Source organism: Rattus norvegicus, chromosome 18 (genome assembly GCF_036323735.1).
Source record: "Rattus norvegicus strain BN/NHsdMcwi chromosome 18, GRCr8, whole genome shotgun sequence".
Lineage (NCBI taxonomy): Eukaryota > Metazoa > Chordata > Mammalia > Rodentia > Muridae > Rattus > Rattus norvegicus.
This window is the reverse complement of record NC_086036.1, coordinates 57,302,429-57,321,640: the sequence shown is the minus strand read 5'-3', so window position 1 is coordinate 57,321,640 and position 19,212 is coordinate 57,302,429. Positions and strand designations below refer to the sequence as shown.

General features: G+C 39.5%; 1 protein-coding gene across 11 annotated transcripts in view; it reads right to left on the bottom strand.

Moving 5' to 3' along the window:
* Positions 1-1,100: 1,100 nt before the first annotated feature.
* Csnk1a1 (casein kinase 1, alpha 1) overlaps positions 1,101-19,212 on the bottom strand; it is a 35,385-nt gene continuing 17,273 nt past the window's right edge. Inside the window, exons 5-12 of one of the 11 annotated variants that reach the window (XM_063277052.1) lie at positions 18,869-18,952; positions 15,183-15,322; positions 14,646-14,724; positions 14,248-14,322; positions 12,722-12,828; positions 10,814-10,962; positions 6,821-9,039; positions 1,101-6,128 (exon numbers count right to left, since the gene is read on the bottom strand). In XM_063277052.1, the coding sequence (XP_063133122.1) occupies positions 9,005-9,039; positions 10,814-10,962; positions 12,722-12,828; positions 14,248-14,322; positions 14,646-14,724; positions 15,183-15,322; positions 18,869-18,952 (669 nt within the window). In that variant the 3' untranslated portion in view covers positions 1,101-6,128; positions 6,821-9,004. Of the gene's footprint in view, positions 9,040-10,813; positions 10,963-12,721; positions 12,829-14,247; positions 14,323-14,645; positions 14,725-15,182; positions 15,323-18,868; positions 18,953-19,212 lie in introns of all 11 variants that reach the window. The other 10 variants (XM_063277053.1, XM_039096536.2, XM_063277055.1 and 7 more) reach the window with 10 other exon arrangements.

Below are 19,212 nucleotides of genomic sequence, written 5' to 3'. Positions count from 1 at the left end.
AAAACCCAAAACTAAACACCCCATCTCTCAACACTAGGCTTTGGTGTTGTCACATGTGAAAGACAGGGCTCTAACTGACCAATGCACCAAGGGTAGTCAGTCCCACTTACCTCATTGACTTACAAGGACCAAACAGGACATTTAAAGACACCAATACTTGGTGATGTCATTCTCCTTCCCCCTTAGCGCCCTAACCCACCCCACCCCCAGACCAGGCTTGTCCATAACTCCTAGCCTCTCCATTTAAGCCCCCTGAATTCTGGGATTGTAGGCATACATAGACAGGTATGCAGTGTTCCTGCCATTTATTTCTTGACTTCCAAAATAGAACTCCCATTTCTGTAAAATGATGAAATCCTTTACTTTTTAATCACCACCAGTGTTCACTGGCAGACGCCGCCTCTCCAAAACATGCAAGTGGCTTGTTTCTGACATTCATGCACATTTTGAAATCTCTGGCAAAGGATGGTCCAAAAAGTCCCTTCTGTTTTCTCCAGGTAGCCCTAGCTGGCCCACAACTTCCAGAGCTACACTGAAGCACTGGGACTCAAAGGCATGTGCCACCCTCCGCTTTAGGCCTGAACCTAACCAGCGTTCTGAAATGTAGACCAGCCCATGTTTGGTGTTCGGCTGATCATGGAGTATGTGGTAGACCCATTAGTAGTACAATGCGTTTGCATGACAGGCAGGCTTCCGGTTCCATGCCCAGTTATTGCTAAACAAATTGTAAACAAGCCAATTAAAGCATGTACTAACTATAATCAACAGGAATAGAGAAAAAGCCATTAAAACTTTTTGATACTTGTGACATGTCTCAATGACTGGGTCCCAAAAATGCTGTAACAGCAATGTAGTCAGTGGCCCTTCAAAGTGACACAAGCCGAGAATGTAGTGCAATAGGTCTTGGACCACCCACTCCCCAAATGGGCCAGCACATCTGGTCTAAGTTCCTGACTTAGACCCCACACCCTGGCCATTGTCTTATTCACCATATAAGACAATTTGGTCCAGAAAGACTAAACAAAAGACAGCCCAGGGAAGTTGGAGGACCACTTAGTGCACCCACACTGATGCTGCACAATCTCCATAGCTCATTCTAGTTGAGTTACAATAAACTATTCTTTATTATCCCAGCAATTTCCAGGGAAAACAGCCTACTGGCTTAGACTACACCATCTCTGTGGTTCATGATTTATAACAATTCATCTCGTTACAGTACACTCTGAAATATTTACAGTATGATAGACTTAAAGCAGAGAGGAAATCACAGCAAAGGTAAGCCTTCTAGATCCACTTGTGGGTCATTAAGAGTATATGCACAACCACACGGGAGAGACAACCAGCCTCTCCCTTCATATATATTCCTTTTTATTTTCTTATTTTACCTTCCCAAAACAGAGACACTCAACAGTAGTTAGAATGGTCATCTCCCAACAGTTAAAAAGCTGCATCACCCAATGGGTGAACAAAGGAAGAAGTGGAAACCTAAAGTTCAGCTGAGCCAGCCACTGTGGAGCCTTTAGTGGTGAGGTCTTCCGATCTCAGTGATGTCTTCAACATACACCATCATTTTAGTGGAAAAACAATTGATTTGGTGAAATGAGATTCATTTCCAGACAGGTTAGTAACTGCATTCACTGAATTTCACACTCTTCTTTGTGAACTGTGAAGAAAATGAATGGTAGCTAGAAGATCAATGGATTCCAGCTCCAGGTGAAGATGGGACGACAACATCACAGGACGGACACATCTCTAGATTCTGATTCACAAAGCTAACAGCGGTTTCGAACCTGCAACTTAATGACAGACCAATGACACCACAGCCTTTTCAAATGGCAAAAATACAAAAAAGTGTTACAAAAATATTTCAGAAAAAGTGCATAGTCTAAGTGCATAGTAAATAAAAGCACTGAAAAATATCTTGCTCGAGAGGGAGCTCAGCTTGGAAAGCTGTTGCCAAAGCCGAACACTTTTATTTTACACAAACTATAGTCAAAAATAGCTTTATGAGACTGATTTCCGGCTAAAAGTATCAAAGGGTTTATTAGTCAAGACACAAATACTTTAACTGTCAAGCATGGTTGGGAAAGAAACATGTAGCTGCCACCCCACCATCAGATCCACCTCCTAAGATTATTTCAGCCTTATGGTAATAACACATCTCATGGTGACAGAATGTGGCAATCATGGAATTAATTATTGCTGTTCAAAAAAAAAAAAAAAACACTACAAATCAATTCTGACACAATCTTACCAAACATGGGTCAATTTACAATTCAGGATTATTATACAAAATACCTACAGTTACACAATAGGCTCCTGGCAGCATTTTCAGACAAATGTTCTTTTAATTTATCTTGACATGCTTTAAATGAATAAATTACACCATTTAAAGAATTACTGTCAGTTAAGTTTTCCCTTCTCTTGGATCAGAGAAAAAACTGAAGAGCAACCAAGAACAACCTGGGGAAGCGTGCACAGGTACCTAGAGAGATGGGGCTTGAGGGTCGACAATCACTAACTTCACACTGTATGACAGGCTTACAGCCACTTCACAAGGATTTTGAAGAAAAACATTCTGTAATATAGTTAAACCCTTTAACACTTTCCCTGTCATCAGTCCGTCTGCTAGTCTGGCAGAAGTCAACGCCAAAGTGCCCGTAGCTGTAGCACTGGGTAGTGTGCCTGCGAGCTATGAACAAAACAAAAAGTCAAAGAATGCCTTTCTCTTTAGATCAAGGGAAAACAAAATCTTTTTCAGCAAAGGAGTATCATAGAACAAATGGCTTGAAGTAGTCTATCAAAACTTAGGGAAAGCTAGGCGTGGCGGCTCGTGTTTTCAGTCCCAGCACTTCACGGAGACAGAGGGAGGAGGATCTCTGAGAGTTCTAGGCCAGCCTGGTCTACACAGTTAAGTTCCTGGCTGGCTAGAGCTGCAAAACGAGACTCTGTCTCAAAATATAAAACAAAAACAAATAACTGGGGATGGATATATATGTGTATATACACACACACACATATATATATGTACACACACACTTCATAGTGAGTTAGCAAGGCATTTTTGTTGTTTAAAAAATTTCACTTCCTTACAGAAACAGTTTTTAGTTTTTAATGAACTTGTAAACAAAAAGCTCCCATTTCAAAATAAAAACAAAATCCCAGATCATATAGATGTTTACAGTGATTACATTTATCTAAGCAACACACATACATGTTCAGTTGTAAGACGGTAACTAAATTTCTGTGACAAATATGCTTTTTTTAATAGCAAGAACATTATAGAGTTAATGCAGAGTCCTAAAGATAATCTAGTAGTCGCTATGTTTTTTTTCGTAAGTCTTCACTTTAGATGCTGTTATTTCTAGCACAGTAAGCAGGCAGAGTCTTTCAAATGCTCGAACACTGGAATCTTTGGTTGCTACCCTATCAGCTAGCTTGCAAACAAGAAGCCAGCCATTTAAAGAATGTTTTTACGTCAACAACTTGCAAACCCCAGGGATGGAAAACCCTAAGAACACACAATTGTGAACATTTACAACCATCACAACTGTGGCTGAAGACTGTTCATGCCGTTCTTCTGAAATGAGATCTCAAAGCAGTATAGTTCAAAATAAAAGATTTTAACAAAAAAATTGGCATATGCACAATTTCTCCACCAATTTGTGTGTCAACCATTTAGTTAACTTTTCCACTTGAAAAAAATGCAATAGAAAACCGGACACCATGTTTCACTACCTCAGTTAATATTCACAATTACAGCGGCTACAGCTCAGGATCAGCAGTGCTACCCAGAGCCAGTTTATACGGAAAGTAAGTCCTTTACACCAAGTAAATGGTTGTCCACAACCACTGGCTAGTGTACATATGAACTAAAAGGTCTAGATCTGGGGAGAAACAAATGTTGCTCCAATCTTCTGCTCTGCTGCTTCTCTTCCTCCATGCTTAGAAACCTATTAAAATATTGAAACAGAAAAAAGATGTTACAAGTTTTAAACATTTTTTACAAGTACTCCCTAAATTAGGTAGAAGTAGGGCAGTAATCACTTTTAAGTGCTGTTGCTTTTATCTGGAAAATCACCAACCCAAACTTCTCAAAAGAGTAAGCTCATCTCCTTTAAAGCCTCTCCCAGCCCTCATTCTGAATAACCCAGGAAGCAGTCCACAGTCAATCAGAGCCTCAGCACTCCACTCTAAGCTATAATAGAGTTGTTGTTATTCAAATGTTATTCAATGTTGTTATTCAAATGCTCAGCTCTTCACCTTTGGTACCCAACAAGCGAGGAAAAACAGGACATTACTGCAGCACTAGAATATGGTTCTAGCTAGATCGGAAGCATGAATTATTTCTGATGAGATTATCCAACAGTAAGCTTCAATGAATTTTGAACCTCTAAGAAATAATTTCTATATAAAACGCTCATGTTGATCTTACTACTTCTCTACTTCCATTGTTGCATTAAAAAGATCACACCGGTCACTAACTCCTAAGCTAGGAATGCTTTGTGTACTTCCCAAATTGTCCTGCTATACAGTCCCCTCTCCTCACAAGGGAAACTCAGGGCTGCTACTTTTAATGGCTGGTTTTTTTTGCCTAAGACAGAATAAACAGTCCACCTCTTAGTAACATGAACATCCCGTACAGGCCATTTGGTCTACTCCCTCCTAAACCCCCAAGGTGACCTAACTACATACATTTCACACTGTTTCTTGACTTCTTTAGCAAAAACAAAAAATAAACCACCACTACAACAGAAACCCATGTCAGTAATAGATTGCTCCCCTTTCCTTCTCAAGCACTGGTAGGATATTTCTTTTGGGCTTCATGGGATATAAAATTCTCCTACTACTTACTCTATTACAAGTATTTCCAAGAATAAAATTGCAAAAACAGTTATAATTTTCATCCGTTAACTAGGAACTCCTCATTTGTTAAATACAACATTCTAAGCTCTGAGCGCAAAGATGTTTTACTCCCTCTTCTTAGAGTGTCTACTATGAAAGAATATGTAAATAACCAATACTGAATCCATAATCCTAAGACCACATAAAGCAAACAGTAAATAAAGGTTTTGAAATAGCATTGGTGAACTTAAAAAAAAAAAATCAAAGATGCTCTGTGCAGTATGTTCTCTTATGTGCTGGCACACATGTGTATAGGCACACACATAATGCGTGTCAGAGGCTGAGATCAGGCATCTTTCCAGATGGCCCCCCACCTTGCGGGAGTTCACAATCTGACCAGCTTTCTTTGGGGATCCTATCTCTGCATTCCCAGTGCTAGGGTTACACATGGCCTCCATTCCACCCGTTCTGAAGGGTCTGAATGCTGGTTCTCGCCATCTGCTAGTGCTTTATCTGTTAGACTAGCTCCCCAGCCACAGTAAGGCATACAAAGGCTATCAAACAAGACTTAATTGTATCTATAAAACTCGACTACACCTGTGATCTAATTCCAATTTCAACAGCATTTAAGCTATTAAGAAACTATGGACAAGTTAAAGAAAAATGACCTTTACCCCATCAGGATGTTAAATATTGTAACAAACAAACATGATTTCCTAGCTCCTAAAACTAGGATTTCCCCCCTTTTATAATAATTTGCTGCAATCATGTAACTGTATTTTAGTAATTTGATTGTTACACTGAATATCCCTTCACACAAGCAGATTTGAAGGGAAAAATCATTCACTACAAACTCTAAGCCGAAATACAAGATAACTTGGTTTCTTTAATAATAGGGAAGTTCTAGGTCAGAAGTCTATCTGTGTGGACCTGGCAGTTCAGTCAAACAAGTGTTTAGGGACTGGCTGAAGGTTAGTCTAACAGTATTCCTGGTAGAATAAAGCAGTCAAGTCCAGATGTCGTTCTTCTACTAGTCAGGCCAATAGCAGACGTTCTACCCAGGTTTCATCTCTCCAATGAGCTGTCCTTTGATGGTACTCAAGAAGGAGAGACATCTTGGCAGGTCTCCGACTTTCAATCTTTAGTTACTAACAAGCACTGTCTTCCAGTGGCTTTAGCTTTAGTCTTCTGTTTGTTTTTAAAACCTTGCAGTCTGGGTGGCATCTCGGGCTCCATTTTGAACTGTAATCTCAGTTAAAAATGAGGCATGAACACCTCTGTTCCTACAGGAGTGGAGAATGAAGAATATTACCAACACTGGAGGATTAGTGTGATTATCCAGTAATTAAGGCATATTGTTTCAAGTTTTCAAACAGGAAAAAGGCATTCATTTTTATGTAACATACTTTATCCCTTCAAAAAGAAATTTAAAGTAAATGAATCTTTACTCATGAATCAATTTCAGCCCCCGCCCCGCCCCCTTTTTAAAAGGTAGAACCAGACTCCATCTTAACTAGACACTGTTATGTTTTGAGGCAGTTCCACCTGTTTCTACATACTTCTGTACTGATGGGATCATAAGGAAGGGCCATCACGTGGTAATAAGGCTTATCTATCTGTGATGGGTGTTTGAAATTTAGACTCCTTCCACAGTGTAAGAATGGAACAGTTTCAAGTTATTTTCAATTCAATAATCACCACACAGTGTCACTTATATTAACTAACTTTTCCTACAATGCTCTCATATGGTCTTCTAGTTATACACAATCAAGCTAGATGAGTTCTGAATTAAGCTGCCTATATGTACAAATCTACTACACCCTACCAACTCCCAAAAAGCCTAGTAACTCACATCTACAAATAACTAAAACTGTGAAAGATTGAATTGTACCAACAGATTAACAGTCTCAATTACTGTTTTCTCTACTCAGACTTCATTTTCTAACAGGTTTCTAGGGCAGTTAACTTAAAATACCTGTTATGAATGAATCCTTCCCAACTGACAGGAGATTGGGCAGTATACAGGTTCAGCAGCACTGTTAGGGTCTTCTGACAGCCATCACCACAGAGGTTGACGTGCTGAGGAGTCAGCAAGCCTGAGAGACCTCTTTGGCTTCCATCTTCATTTCTTCTTGGACTGTGCTACTCTCCCAGCTTTACTGTCCACAATGAAAAAGGGTGACAAAAACCCCAGACTTCAGCAAGACGATTCAGTTCCCTGGTCTTCTTTGGACTGTGTGTATCCAGGGTAGACAAGTGTTTCCAGACATCTTAAGGTCTTCCCTTCCCTGTTTGGGTTAAGTTGCTGAATTATCAGCTGTGTTCCTGGCAGCGGGTGATGAAGCCAGAAACGGTTAGGCTACACAGCAGGTGAAGCCCACGCACTGCTTCGGGAACACTGACACAGGCAGGTGAGGGTGAGGGAAGGCCACACCTTGGAAGGTCGGCACAACCTTTTCTATTGTAATAAAGACATAAATACTTATGTCTGAGACAGTGAGCAGCTAAAGACAGGAGAGCAGAATCCCATGAGAATCTGCCTTCTAAATGATCTAGCTAAGTTTCTCTCCTATGCTGTCCATAGCTGAAGAAACAGTGATCTTAAACTTTTTCTATATGTACTGTGCTTCTAATAAGAGATCTCACTAGGGAGCCCTCCAAATTATTCTATTGTTTTAGACATTTCAGCATTGGAAAAAAAAATCCAAGAGACATTAGAAAAAAAACATTGTCTATGAAATATGCAATAACTGAAAGGCCTACAAGTAATCGGACCAGAAACCCACCTTATTACAAAACAAGTATTAACCAAAAAAGCAAGATTAAACTTTCTATAATTTCTATGAAAGAAATATACAAAATGAAACAAAAAACCACTTGTCGAGAAACCAAAACATCCTCTCTACAAACTCAAAGGAACTATAAAAAATTATCAGTAAATGTTAACATTGAGAAGATCTTTGCAGAAGAGAGTGTCTATGATAGAAACCCATTTGCTGAAGATTTATGAAACTCACATGCAAGCTTCTGAGATATGACCAAAAGGAGCATTCTAAGAAGTAAGTTCTACATTTTTGTCTCGAAGACAGTTTTCCTACACAGCCCTGGCAGTCCTCAAACTCAAGAGATCATACCCCCGTCCCCTGAGGCTGAGATTAAAGGTGTGTGCCACCACTTAGCCATTTTCTCTGATTTTTGAGTAGATAGATATGAAATAGCCTATAGTTCTATGTATACACTATAACCTAGAGTTTCAAGTCACCATTAACCTACATGATGGGAGAGGCAAAAGGTCTAAGACTAGGTTTCTCATGCTTGTTTCAAGCCACCATTGGGGTAGAAGCACTTTCTTAACTTTATGTACACAGAGAGCTTTTTGTTCTATCTAGACACTAATTTTTACAGATGTTTAAAGAAATCTCACCTTTTATAATCAGGGTCTTCCATTGGGGCCCTGGAACTCATTGATTAGGCTGACTCAGGCCTTTGCTCACAAGTACACATCATTACAGCCTGTTAGCTCTGTTGTGTTTGAGACAGGGTCTTAGTCACCTTGGTTGGCCTTAAACTCAGAGATCTGTTTGCTGGAACTCAGGGCATGTGCTGCACACGATGCCCAGCCCTTGCTGGCCTTTTTCTTCCTTTCTTTAGTTTTTTCTTTTCCTGAGACAGGTTTTCTCTGTGTAGCTTTTGCTTATCGGAGCTTGTTGGCTTTCTAAATGTGGGTTCCAGGGATTAACTCAGGTCCTATTTCTTACAAGGCAAGCACCAACTTATCTCTCCTGCCCCAGAATCACTTATTTTAGTAGCAAGCAGTATTGTGCTTAAAGAAAATACCTCTTGGTAACCTACTCCACCCACCTACTGTTGAAGGAACTCTTTCTAGTGCCTGATCCTCTTGCCTCTGCCTCCTAGTAGCTGAGACCATACGCAATTATGCCAATGAAACTGGTCTTAAATGTACCTTTGAACACAGTCAATAATAATGCAATTATTTCCTTAAAAATCCCTTATTTCAGAACACTACAAGTCCATGTACATGTAATAATTTGCACTGTGTCTAGTTTGTTAAGATTTCAAGTTACTTTTATGAAAAAGTTACAATACAAAAGAAGGCTTAAACTTAAGTTTAATCACTTTTCTTTTTCAAGGAAACATACTAACTCAGTGGATCCAACTTCTCGTCTTTAATACCTAGATAAAGCAGGACAAAAATTCTGCTTGTTTATTGAGTAAGAAACACATAGTAAATTGGAACAATAAAACTAGGCAAAATTAAGATACTTCTTTCTGAAGGCTGCTGAATGCCTGAAGAAAATTGTTCTAGGCCAGATGAGATCTCAAGCTTAGCTTCTTTAACGCAACATTAAAGAATTTGATTGAAGGAGGCATCCAAGTCCCAATTTAGGTGAGAGTCAAGAGTGGCCTCAACACTGCTCTGCTCTTAGCTTAGGCCGCATCATCTAATCCCACCCACAGCAAATCTTCAGCTCAGTCCTTCCCAAATAGACTCAAAAAGGAAGCCTCTCTGGACTTTTTACGTTAATAACTAAGCTGCTGGGATCAGGATGACGCCAGTTTAGTTTATTTTTTCAAATGTTCCTCAGACACTAGAAGTTTTTCTTTGTTTCTTTAAAAAGACAAAGTCTTATTTAGCCCTGGTCATCCTGGAGCTCTGTAGACCAGGCCAGTTTTTTTTTTTTGGTTCTTTTTTTCGGAGCTGGGGACCGAACCCAGGGCCTTGCGCTTCCTAGGTAAGCGCTCTACCACTGAGCTAAATCCCCAGCCCCAACCAGGCCAGTTTTGAAGTAAGAGATCCGTCTGCCTTTGCTTCCCAAATGTTGGGATCAAAGGCCTGCCTGTACTACTACACCCAGCTCTAGAATCTATTCTTAAATTTAAGAATCATTTAAATATAACACTGAAATATAAAACAAATACTATTATTTGAAAACCATGTTCAGACTAGAGCAGTCTTTCAGAAATTCAATAGTTAGAAACTCAAAACCCAAGTACCTGCCCACCACTTGCACAAAGCAGGCAGGTTTCAGTAGGTGAGCCCCACAGGGAGTCAGTAACACGGAAGGAAACAGGAGTTGAACTCTAAGGCACCAGGAACAAGGAATGACGCTGTGCTCTAACAGTTCCACTCCTCAGAAGCACTCAAGATGCAAGACAGACCAGCAGTTGAATGGCATTTGCCTCAGTTATCTTCAACCGACACAGTCTAACTGCAGGCAGGCTTCAGGTTCCACACCGAACCCTAGTGCCAGAAGTTCCTTAGCATTTAAATAAAAGTGCTCCCCTTAAGAAACATCATTCTGAAATTGAAATGTCATATTTCATTGGCAGAGAGAGAATTTGATTTCGGAAGCTATACTGAGATTTCCAATTATCAAGGTGCTCTGCAACTGAGAAGACAGACATGCTGAAGGCAATGCCAAGACTCACCTCTGGAACTGAGATCATGTTCACCTTTCCCATTAAATGCCAAAGCATTAACATGCAAACAAAAAATTTAAATATCTTAACACTGTTAGTTTGAAAGTAAGTCAAAATACCATGGCTAACCAGATTCTTTATTAAAAATCAACAAGTGTTAGGTCTAGGATTTTGGATTGATTGGCAATACCATATTCCCAACACCAAATGTTTATTTTGGAAAAGGGTTAATGAATGAGTAAAAAAGATGCAGTTGTTAAAAATGACCCAAAATCCCAAGAGAAATGATATAATATACACACATATATGTATATATAAATACATATACATATACATATATATGAACAAGGACATTTGGGTTTAAAGTTAGTAGTCAAATTTTCCAAGGACGTCTTTTTTTTTTTAAATATGAAGCCAAATTTTATGTTTTAAAACCACCTCCTTGATCTAACACTGTTAGAACTGAATGAATTATCCAATTTGCATTTAATTTCCCTGTAACGTCACTTGGTTCTTGGCTACTAACCTTTCATGTTACTCTTGGTTTTGTCAGTTTGCTTGCCTGTGGGGGTTTGGGCCTGCTGACCCTGCCCACTGGAAGAGGCTGCCTGCTGGGCTGCTTTCTGCTTTAACATCGTCCAATCAAACGTGTAGTCATACTGGTGGTTCAGGGTCCTGAAAACAAAGTGCTGTGTTAACCTCTGAATAACACTGTCCAGCTAAATGTCAGACTCACTTTCTAAGACAGCTGAAAACTCAAACTGTTCAGGAAATTCTTCTATACAGATAGCCAGCCCCAGCTGGTCTGGAACCCTCAAGCTTGGAGACCTGCTTGCTTGTTTCTTGACATCTGAGATTAAAGGCAAGCACTCCTGCCAGGGCTTTTCTTTACACTTAGTTTTTTCTCATAAGCTTGATAACTTTTAGGATTTCCCTTCCTATAAGTAACTTTAAAAATTGCTCAGTAAGGGGTTGGGGATTTAGCTCAGTGGTAGAGCGCTTGCCTAGGAAGCGCTAGGCCCTGGGTTTGGTCCCCAGCTCCGGAAAAAAAAAAAAATTGCTCAGTAAGTAGCTATTTCTCACATGTCATAACTGAGGAGAAAACCTTAGATGTATTAGATTAAAAAAAAAGTAATAAAAAGTAATAGTAACTTTCCAAAGTAGCTCAGAATAGTAGCACAGGTCCTTAACCTCCACATGCACAAGGTGGATCTCTATGAGTTTGAAGTCACATAGTTGATAGTGAGACCAAAGGCGGGGGAGGGAGTCAGCGCTTTGGCGCACACTTTAATCCCAGCACTTGGAAGGCAGAGGCAGGTGAAGAGCCCTGTGAGCTTGAAGCCACCAAGTCTACAAACCAAGCTCCAGGACAGCCAGGACTGTTACACAGAGAAACCCTGTCTCAAAAACCAAACCCACGGGTTGGGGATTTAGCTCAGCGGTAGAGCGCTTGCCTAGCGAGCGCAAGGCCCTGGGTTCGGTCCCCAGCTCCGAGAAAAAAAACAAAAACAAAAACAAAAACAAAAACCAAACCCACCTCCAACCCCATCTCTTGGAAAGGGGCATGTTGGAATGAAAAAGCAGAGTAAGGAGAGACCGCAGTTAGGCTGTCAGTTATACCTAGAAAGACTCATGAAGAACCTCCTAGGGGAGCATGCACAGAACTGGCATCTTGTGAGGGAAACAGTATCCTGGGACATCATTTCTGAGACTAATGAATTACTTGTTGGCTCCTTCAGAGAATCTGAGTCCTAAATACTCTAAAGTCTAGTCTTAGTGCTGAAGTTTCAGGTATCCTCTGTCAGATTCTGTATTTTAACACCCCACTCCCAAACTGCCTTAAGACAAGCTTTCTCTGTGTGGCCTTGGCTGTCTTGAAGTCAGAGATCTGCCTGCTTCTGCCTTCCGAGCAATGAATGCTACCATGCCCAGTTTTTGCTGCTTTCTATTTGGTACTGAATGGGGTTCTGTACCACAGCAACTGTTTTCCCCCCCCCCAAAAAATCATTAAAATTTCTACTTTGAAATATACACTATTTCTTCCCTCCAAACACACCTACATACTCCCTTTCTTAAAGAAAAACACCAACACCAACCATGATCTTTTTTTTTTGATCAGTTGTTATTCCCCACCCCCACCTAGGAGCACAATCCACTCAGTATGTATGACATTACTTGTATGCTATATTTTCAGGGCTTCCCTACGGAGCATGTCTCTGGCACTCAAGATTTCTTAGTGTAAGCAGTCATGTTGGTGAAACTATGGGTATAGCCTCTGATATCTAGGATATACAACATTCCAGTCTATTCCACTTGCTTACACACTTTTACACACACCCCCACACAATCTTGGGTTATCGGCAAGAACATTCTGCCCCCTTTCCTGGTAAGCCATTTTTTAGCCTCTGTGGCCACTTCTCTCTGACCAACTGACCTGAAGAGGATGCGGAACAGCTGCCTCAGATACATGTAATCCGGAGCTTCCTCAAAGCGCAGCCCACGACAGTAATTTAAGTACATGGCAAATTCTGCAGGAAACCCCTATCAATTTAACATTTAAAACAGAGTGAAAAGCAAAACACCAAGTTAGAGAAAAAAATTACCAAAGTTTCAAACTATAAGCAAAAAGAAATGTATACGCTGTTTCCCTACTTTGTAGGAACCTATGCCTGATTTTCTCACCAATTTTAAACGTCACCATCTACTCTAGAATATTCAATGCCGTTGTCATTCTGGTTAGTCTTTTTTGTTGTTCTATTTGTTAACTTGGCAAAAGCTAGAGTCAATTGGGAAGGAACCTGTGGGGCATTTTCTTGATTGATAACTGATATTCGAGTCTTTCTCAGGGGCTAGTGCCACCCCTGGGGAGCAAGCAAGCAAGAAAGCATCAAGTTCTCCACTGGCTTCTGCTTCAGTTCTCACTTCAGATTCCTGTCTTAATTCTCTGCTGATTTCCCTCAGTGCTAAGAGATGAAACAAACCCTTCTTTCTGGAATTGCTTTTGGACAGTGTTTCATCACAGCAATAGAAACTCCAATACAACTGCAAAAGAAACAACCTTTCCCAGAGTCCTGTGCTCCCAAACATTTCAGGTCTTGAGAGCAATACAAAGACAACTGACTAAGATCAGACGCCTCTCTGTCCGGGTCAGATCTGCCCGTTTCCTCTCAATGGCGTGACTATTGTTACTTCATGTCTGTGAGTGCGTGTGCATGTGCTACGGTTCTTGCGTGCGGATCAGAGAACAGCCTTAAGAGTTGGTTCTTGGGCTGGAGAGATGGCTCAGTGGTTAAGAGCACTGACTGCTCTTTCCAGAGGTCATGAGTTCAATTCCCAGCAACCATATGGTGGCTCACAACCATCTGTAATGAGATCTGGTGCCCTCTTCTGGCCTGCAGTCACATATGCAGGCAGAATGCTGTACATAAAATAAATAAATAAATCTTTAAAAAAAAAAAAAAAAAAAAAAAAGAGTTGGTTCTTTCCTTTCACCACTTGTCCCAGAGATCAAACTCAGGTGATCAGATTTGATGGCAGGCATCTTTAATTAATGTGCCTCCTTGCTGCCTGCCCTTTCTACAAATTAGTTTTATTTTTAAAAGATTTATATATGTGTACATATGTATGCACTGTGTTTGCCTCATGTATACTTGGTGCACAGAGGCCAAAGACAGAAAATCATGTCTGGAGCTTGACCGACTCCAGAATGCTGGGATTAAAGGCACAAGTGCAACACACCTGACACCTCTTAAAACTGAGCCACCTCTCCAGCCCACATCATGTAGCCCATACTATTTATTAATTTATTTAGTCTACCTCCTTAGCTCTGGATGCACTGAACTTGCTATATATATAGATCAAGGCTGTCCCTGGCCCCCCCCCCCCAGCCGTAATTAGGGTGTATGTGTACCACATTTGGCCTACATTAACTTTCGTTAAGCATGCATCACGTACACTCACCTTACACAAAACTTCAACAGGAGTGGACATCTTCTTTTCACTAATCTTTTCATATTTTTGTTTCTTTGTTGCAGCCTATAAGAAAACGAGGAACGCAAACATAAATTGATTTAATATTTAGAAGTGCAACAAGTTAAACTCATTGAACAGACATATACTAGAGATTCAGTATATGAAAACTAAGTAAAAAAAACGCAAGTTAATATTAGATATTTCTCTTCTCCCCTTACAAGGCTTTCTTTGCTTTGAGATGGAAGGGCTCCTTATGTTGCCTAGGTTGCTTTTAGTCTACTAGGCCCAAGCCACCCCCAAATTCTGCGATCACCTGCCGCCTCATTATTTTTTCCTTCAAGTAAGATAAAACAAAAACAAGCCCTCAGCAATTTGAGTCTTCTTACCTTTAGCCCTTGCCATGGCAGACTGGTTCTATTAAAATACATCAAAACATATCCTAAAGATTCCATGTCATCTCGGCGACTAGAAAAGAGAATGTTATTTTATAAACCAGATTATGGGAAAACATGAAAACTTAAGCATTGTACACAAAAGAAATGCTCATAATGAAGATAAAGACACTACAGTGTCTTACAAAACTGGGCAGTAAAAGTAACACAGCTCAAAGTAGACTGCTACTCAAGACTGTTACAGGACTTGAAATTATTTTTTTTTTAAAGAATGTCAATATAACTAGACAACTCTCGCTCCTAAAGGCCACAGATGCTTAAGTAAATGAACAAAAAACTGAGCACGCACGCAGAGGAAGAAATATAATAACAAAAAATACCTTTTTAGGGGGATATTTATTTGGACATATAATGCCATAAAATACATAAAGTGCAGTCCAATCACAGTACAACAGGAATATTCACAAATTAATCTCTATTCTCATATTCCACTTATCAAGTTTCCGACCCAAACACACAGCACTGACTCACCTCTGCTCAATGCCAAGATGTGCATTGATGCTGGCATACCGGGCAGTGCCAGTGAGGTTTTTATCTTCCCTGTATGGTATGTGTTGCCTTGTCCTGTTGTCTCTGTACTTTTTGGCCAAACCAAAATCAATAAGGAATAACTTTAAAAGAGAAATAAAGAGACATTAGGTTTCTCACCTTGCTCAATTAAACATTCTCTTACTCAGTAGTATATTCAAATATCAAAATGTAGTCTAAATAGAACAGATTATAGATTTAACATCCCAATAAGCCTTTACTATTCTTCACCAGTAACAACCACCCCCCATTCATTATACCTAGTAATTTATCCTTATCTGTGTAACTTCATCTGCCTAGCTTTTATACACAGAGTAGCCTGTCTTCTCACAATAAGAATATACATGTCCCACAGCAGAGTTGTCAAGGATGCTCATGAAACTTGACAGCCCATTTTTATGGATAAAACAAAGCATGCCTCCATCAAATCTAGGCACAGCTTTCTGCGTATCTTCTCATCCACAGAGACTCTTCAGTACATCAATGTCAATAAAAAGCTAATTATTTCAATAACATAATCCTCAAAGTCTGATATTGTTAATAAAATATTTTTTAAAATAAAAAAGCATGCACTACATTGTTTCACAAGATATCTGAAAAATATAAAATGTTAATACAAAAATTAAAAGCATAGCATTTAAATTAAGGTGGCTTACAAATTATCTGCTTAACCGACCTAACCCAATCACATCAGCATTTTAGAAGCAAATGTTTAGTTGTATATAATCTACATGGTGCCCCAGGAATAAAGTACTAACAGCACATTTCACTAAGTAATTCAAATTTGCTTACAAAACTGTAGCTTTTAAAGGGAAACCTAGTTTTTGATGAAAAGGTAATAAAATTCATTTCTATTTACCAATGTATTTGAAGTTTTAACTTCCTATTTATCATACTATGTTATAATAAAAGTCTATCTCCAACATTATCAACATCTCCACGTGCACATAGAACACATGAAGACTGTGTCTTTTCTAATTCTATCTGTACTTTATTCTTTTTGTTAAACTATTGGGTCTCTTCTGCCAGTGTGGATTTGTGATGTTTTAGGCAGTGTGTTAACTTAATCCCCCTCCTCCCCCCCAGCTGGGGACCGAACCCAGGGCCTTGAGCTAACTTAATCTTTTAAAACACATTAAATAAGTAAACAAATTATCTATTTGGGTTAATATCAGCCAGGGGTAGCAGCACATGCCTTTATTTCCCAAATTTGAAAGGCAAAGACAGGCAGATCTCTTCCTTCAAGGAGAGCCTGCTCTACAAGGAAGGTTCCAGGTTAGCCAGGGCTACACAGTGAGACAACACCCCCTAGCCAAACAAAACTTGTTTCTGCCAGCTATTATGAACTATACACTTTCATTTGGTCTACTATAATACAAAACTAATGAGAGATTATTACAAATCTCTCATTATTTACAAAACTGTAAATCTAATATTACACTACCTAAGCAATCGAGTTATTTAGGAATATGGGTAAGTATTTTAATTGACATTCAGCTCACACTGTCATTCCTCTTAATAGAAAACCAGCGCACCGTTTTGCAGACTGACACCGAAAACAGAAAAACAAACAAAGGAGTCTTGTTACTCCCCTCAGTTTTTCAGAGAAGGGAAAGGGAGCTAATGTGGATGTAATGTGTCTGAGAGCTGGTACTCAATAAGCAAGTACTGTGTAAACAACCAAAAACTGATACAAGAAACTCAAGTACTCAAGTTATTTCCTCTACAAAAATGAGGAAACAGTATTAAAAACAAAAGTATAAACAAAAAAACTCCCCAAAGCAAATACTACCTCCTCAAATGCCCGATCTTTACTAAGAAACTACCTAAAGGTAGAGAACCAAGTAAGGAAAGTCAGTATCAGTTAAGCATAAGCACTGCACCTGCAAAGACACAGGCAGTCATTAGTGGGACCAGTTACTTTTCTGGGAACTTGTAGTAAGTATTTGCAACCTAACTAGCTTGTATAGTATTAATAAAATTTAAAACATTTAGTAGACTATCAAGTTGTCATGCTACAAAATGTAAGCAAAATATACAGATGGGAAGGTAAGTAAAAATGAGGCTACTGAGTTTTTACAAATTGTTTCCTCTTATAATGGATGCATCAAGTCATGTGCTCTTACCCCTAACCAAGATTAAGCCACAGCAGTAAGTAAGGTGTTTGGAAGTTATTTATTGAGAACCTGTCTGGGTATACAGATAACAACTCCCTAGGTCATCTGGAATTCCTTATGCAACTAGTCCCAGTCTGGAACTTTTGGTGATTTTCCTCTTCCTGCTGGATTACAGGCATGCACCACAACTCAGTCCAATACTGGTGTTTCTTTGTCTACATGAGGTTGAGTATATGAAATCTTTCCACAGTAGGCTATTCCCTCAGAGTACTGAACACACCAAAAATCAGAAACAAAACTGGAGCAGTGCAGAGGATCAGTGAGAGGTCATCTAGACAATTCAACCAGTGTGCAGCATTGCACATGCCTTCATTTTTTGGTTATTTATGCCAATATAATCTTTTCAGAGAATATATTATCAAAAACTAAAGACTTGTTGGTTCCAGAAGCACAAATAGTCACATCCCTAAAGTAAATGTTCCTTTGTCTCTATAAAAATTCCTACTGGAGCTGGGTGGTGGTGGTGCACACCTTTAATTCCAGCACTAAGAAGGTAGAGGCAGGCAGATCTAAGCTCTCCAGGCCAGCCTCATACACATAAAAGCTCTGCCTTGAAAACCAAAACAAGCGATTCCCATGGACATGTCGGTACAGGCAGGCAGGTGTTACGGCTCTCGTTTGGAGGCCAGCCCGTGTACATATTAAGCTTTAGGCCAACTGGGCTACAGAGACCTGGCCTCAAAACAAAAACAAACAAGTTCACATGGCAGGGGGTGAGGTTGGGTGGACTACAACTTCTAGAGAAGTAAATAAAATATAAAGTAATTAACTTACTGAGTTGTTTGTCCTGCCCAAATCTAAATTCAGGTCATATATTAAGGTACTGTGTTGCTAATTGTCACTGACCATTTAGTTTCTTTACTCCTTAAATTGTCACCATTCTATTATGAATACAGTGCCTTTTAGTCTAGAGCATAGAATGCTTTTTAAGCAAGCATTTGGTTGAAGCTAAGAACTGACAGTCTGATTTCAGAATCAAGTTTGAGAAATACTGGCTATGAAGCCTGACTATACTTACCTGAGGTTCTTAGGGAAGGAGAGGAAAGTACAGAGGAGCAGTCACTACAACACAGTGAGACTCAATTTCTATACTAAGTTCTCTGACTCCAAACACATTTTAAAGCTAGTCTACCTCAGGTTTATTTTTTAAGTAAAGGTTCCAATACTAAACTAATAGCATTTCCTCACATCAATGTTAGCAATCTAAAATAAAGACAATATCCTATTTTCATTCAGGCTTGATCTAAGCTTTAAAAGTTTTAAGCAAAAGCCACAAAAATATCTTAGTAATGTTACATGTTTGCCAAGTATGTCTGAATAATGCCAACGTAAGAGGTGCTTGAGCGAGATCTATATTCCCCAGAATTAAATAAAAGGTAATTAAAATAAAACAATAAGAAAGAAAAGCACATGAATTTGGGGTTGAGGTTGGAATAGGAGACAGTTTCAGACCTGGTTTAATCCTGAGAAAGATGGGTCCTGAGAAGGACTAACAGTCATGCTTCTTTTCCTCTTCCCCACTGGAGATTCTAAACACTGAACAGACAATAGAGGTGGCAGTGCATCAAACAGTATTGCGTACATTGCAACAATGGCCGGCGCAGACAGGCAACACCGAGGCATTAGAGAAAGAACAGGGTAGCCAAATGCCATCCTTCTTCCACCAAGCACTGTAGCTTCTGTTTTCCAAATAAAAATCACATGCTCAAGAACATTGAATTCTAGAATACTTCATTTTTAATGCCACTATGATTGTGTCACTGCCTGAAACAGGGATATCAATGGTGACATTTGGC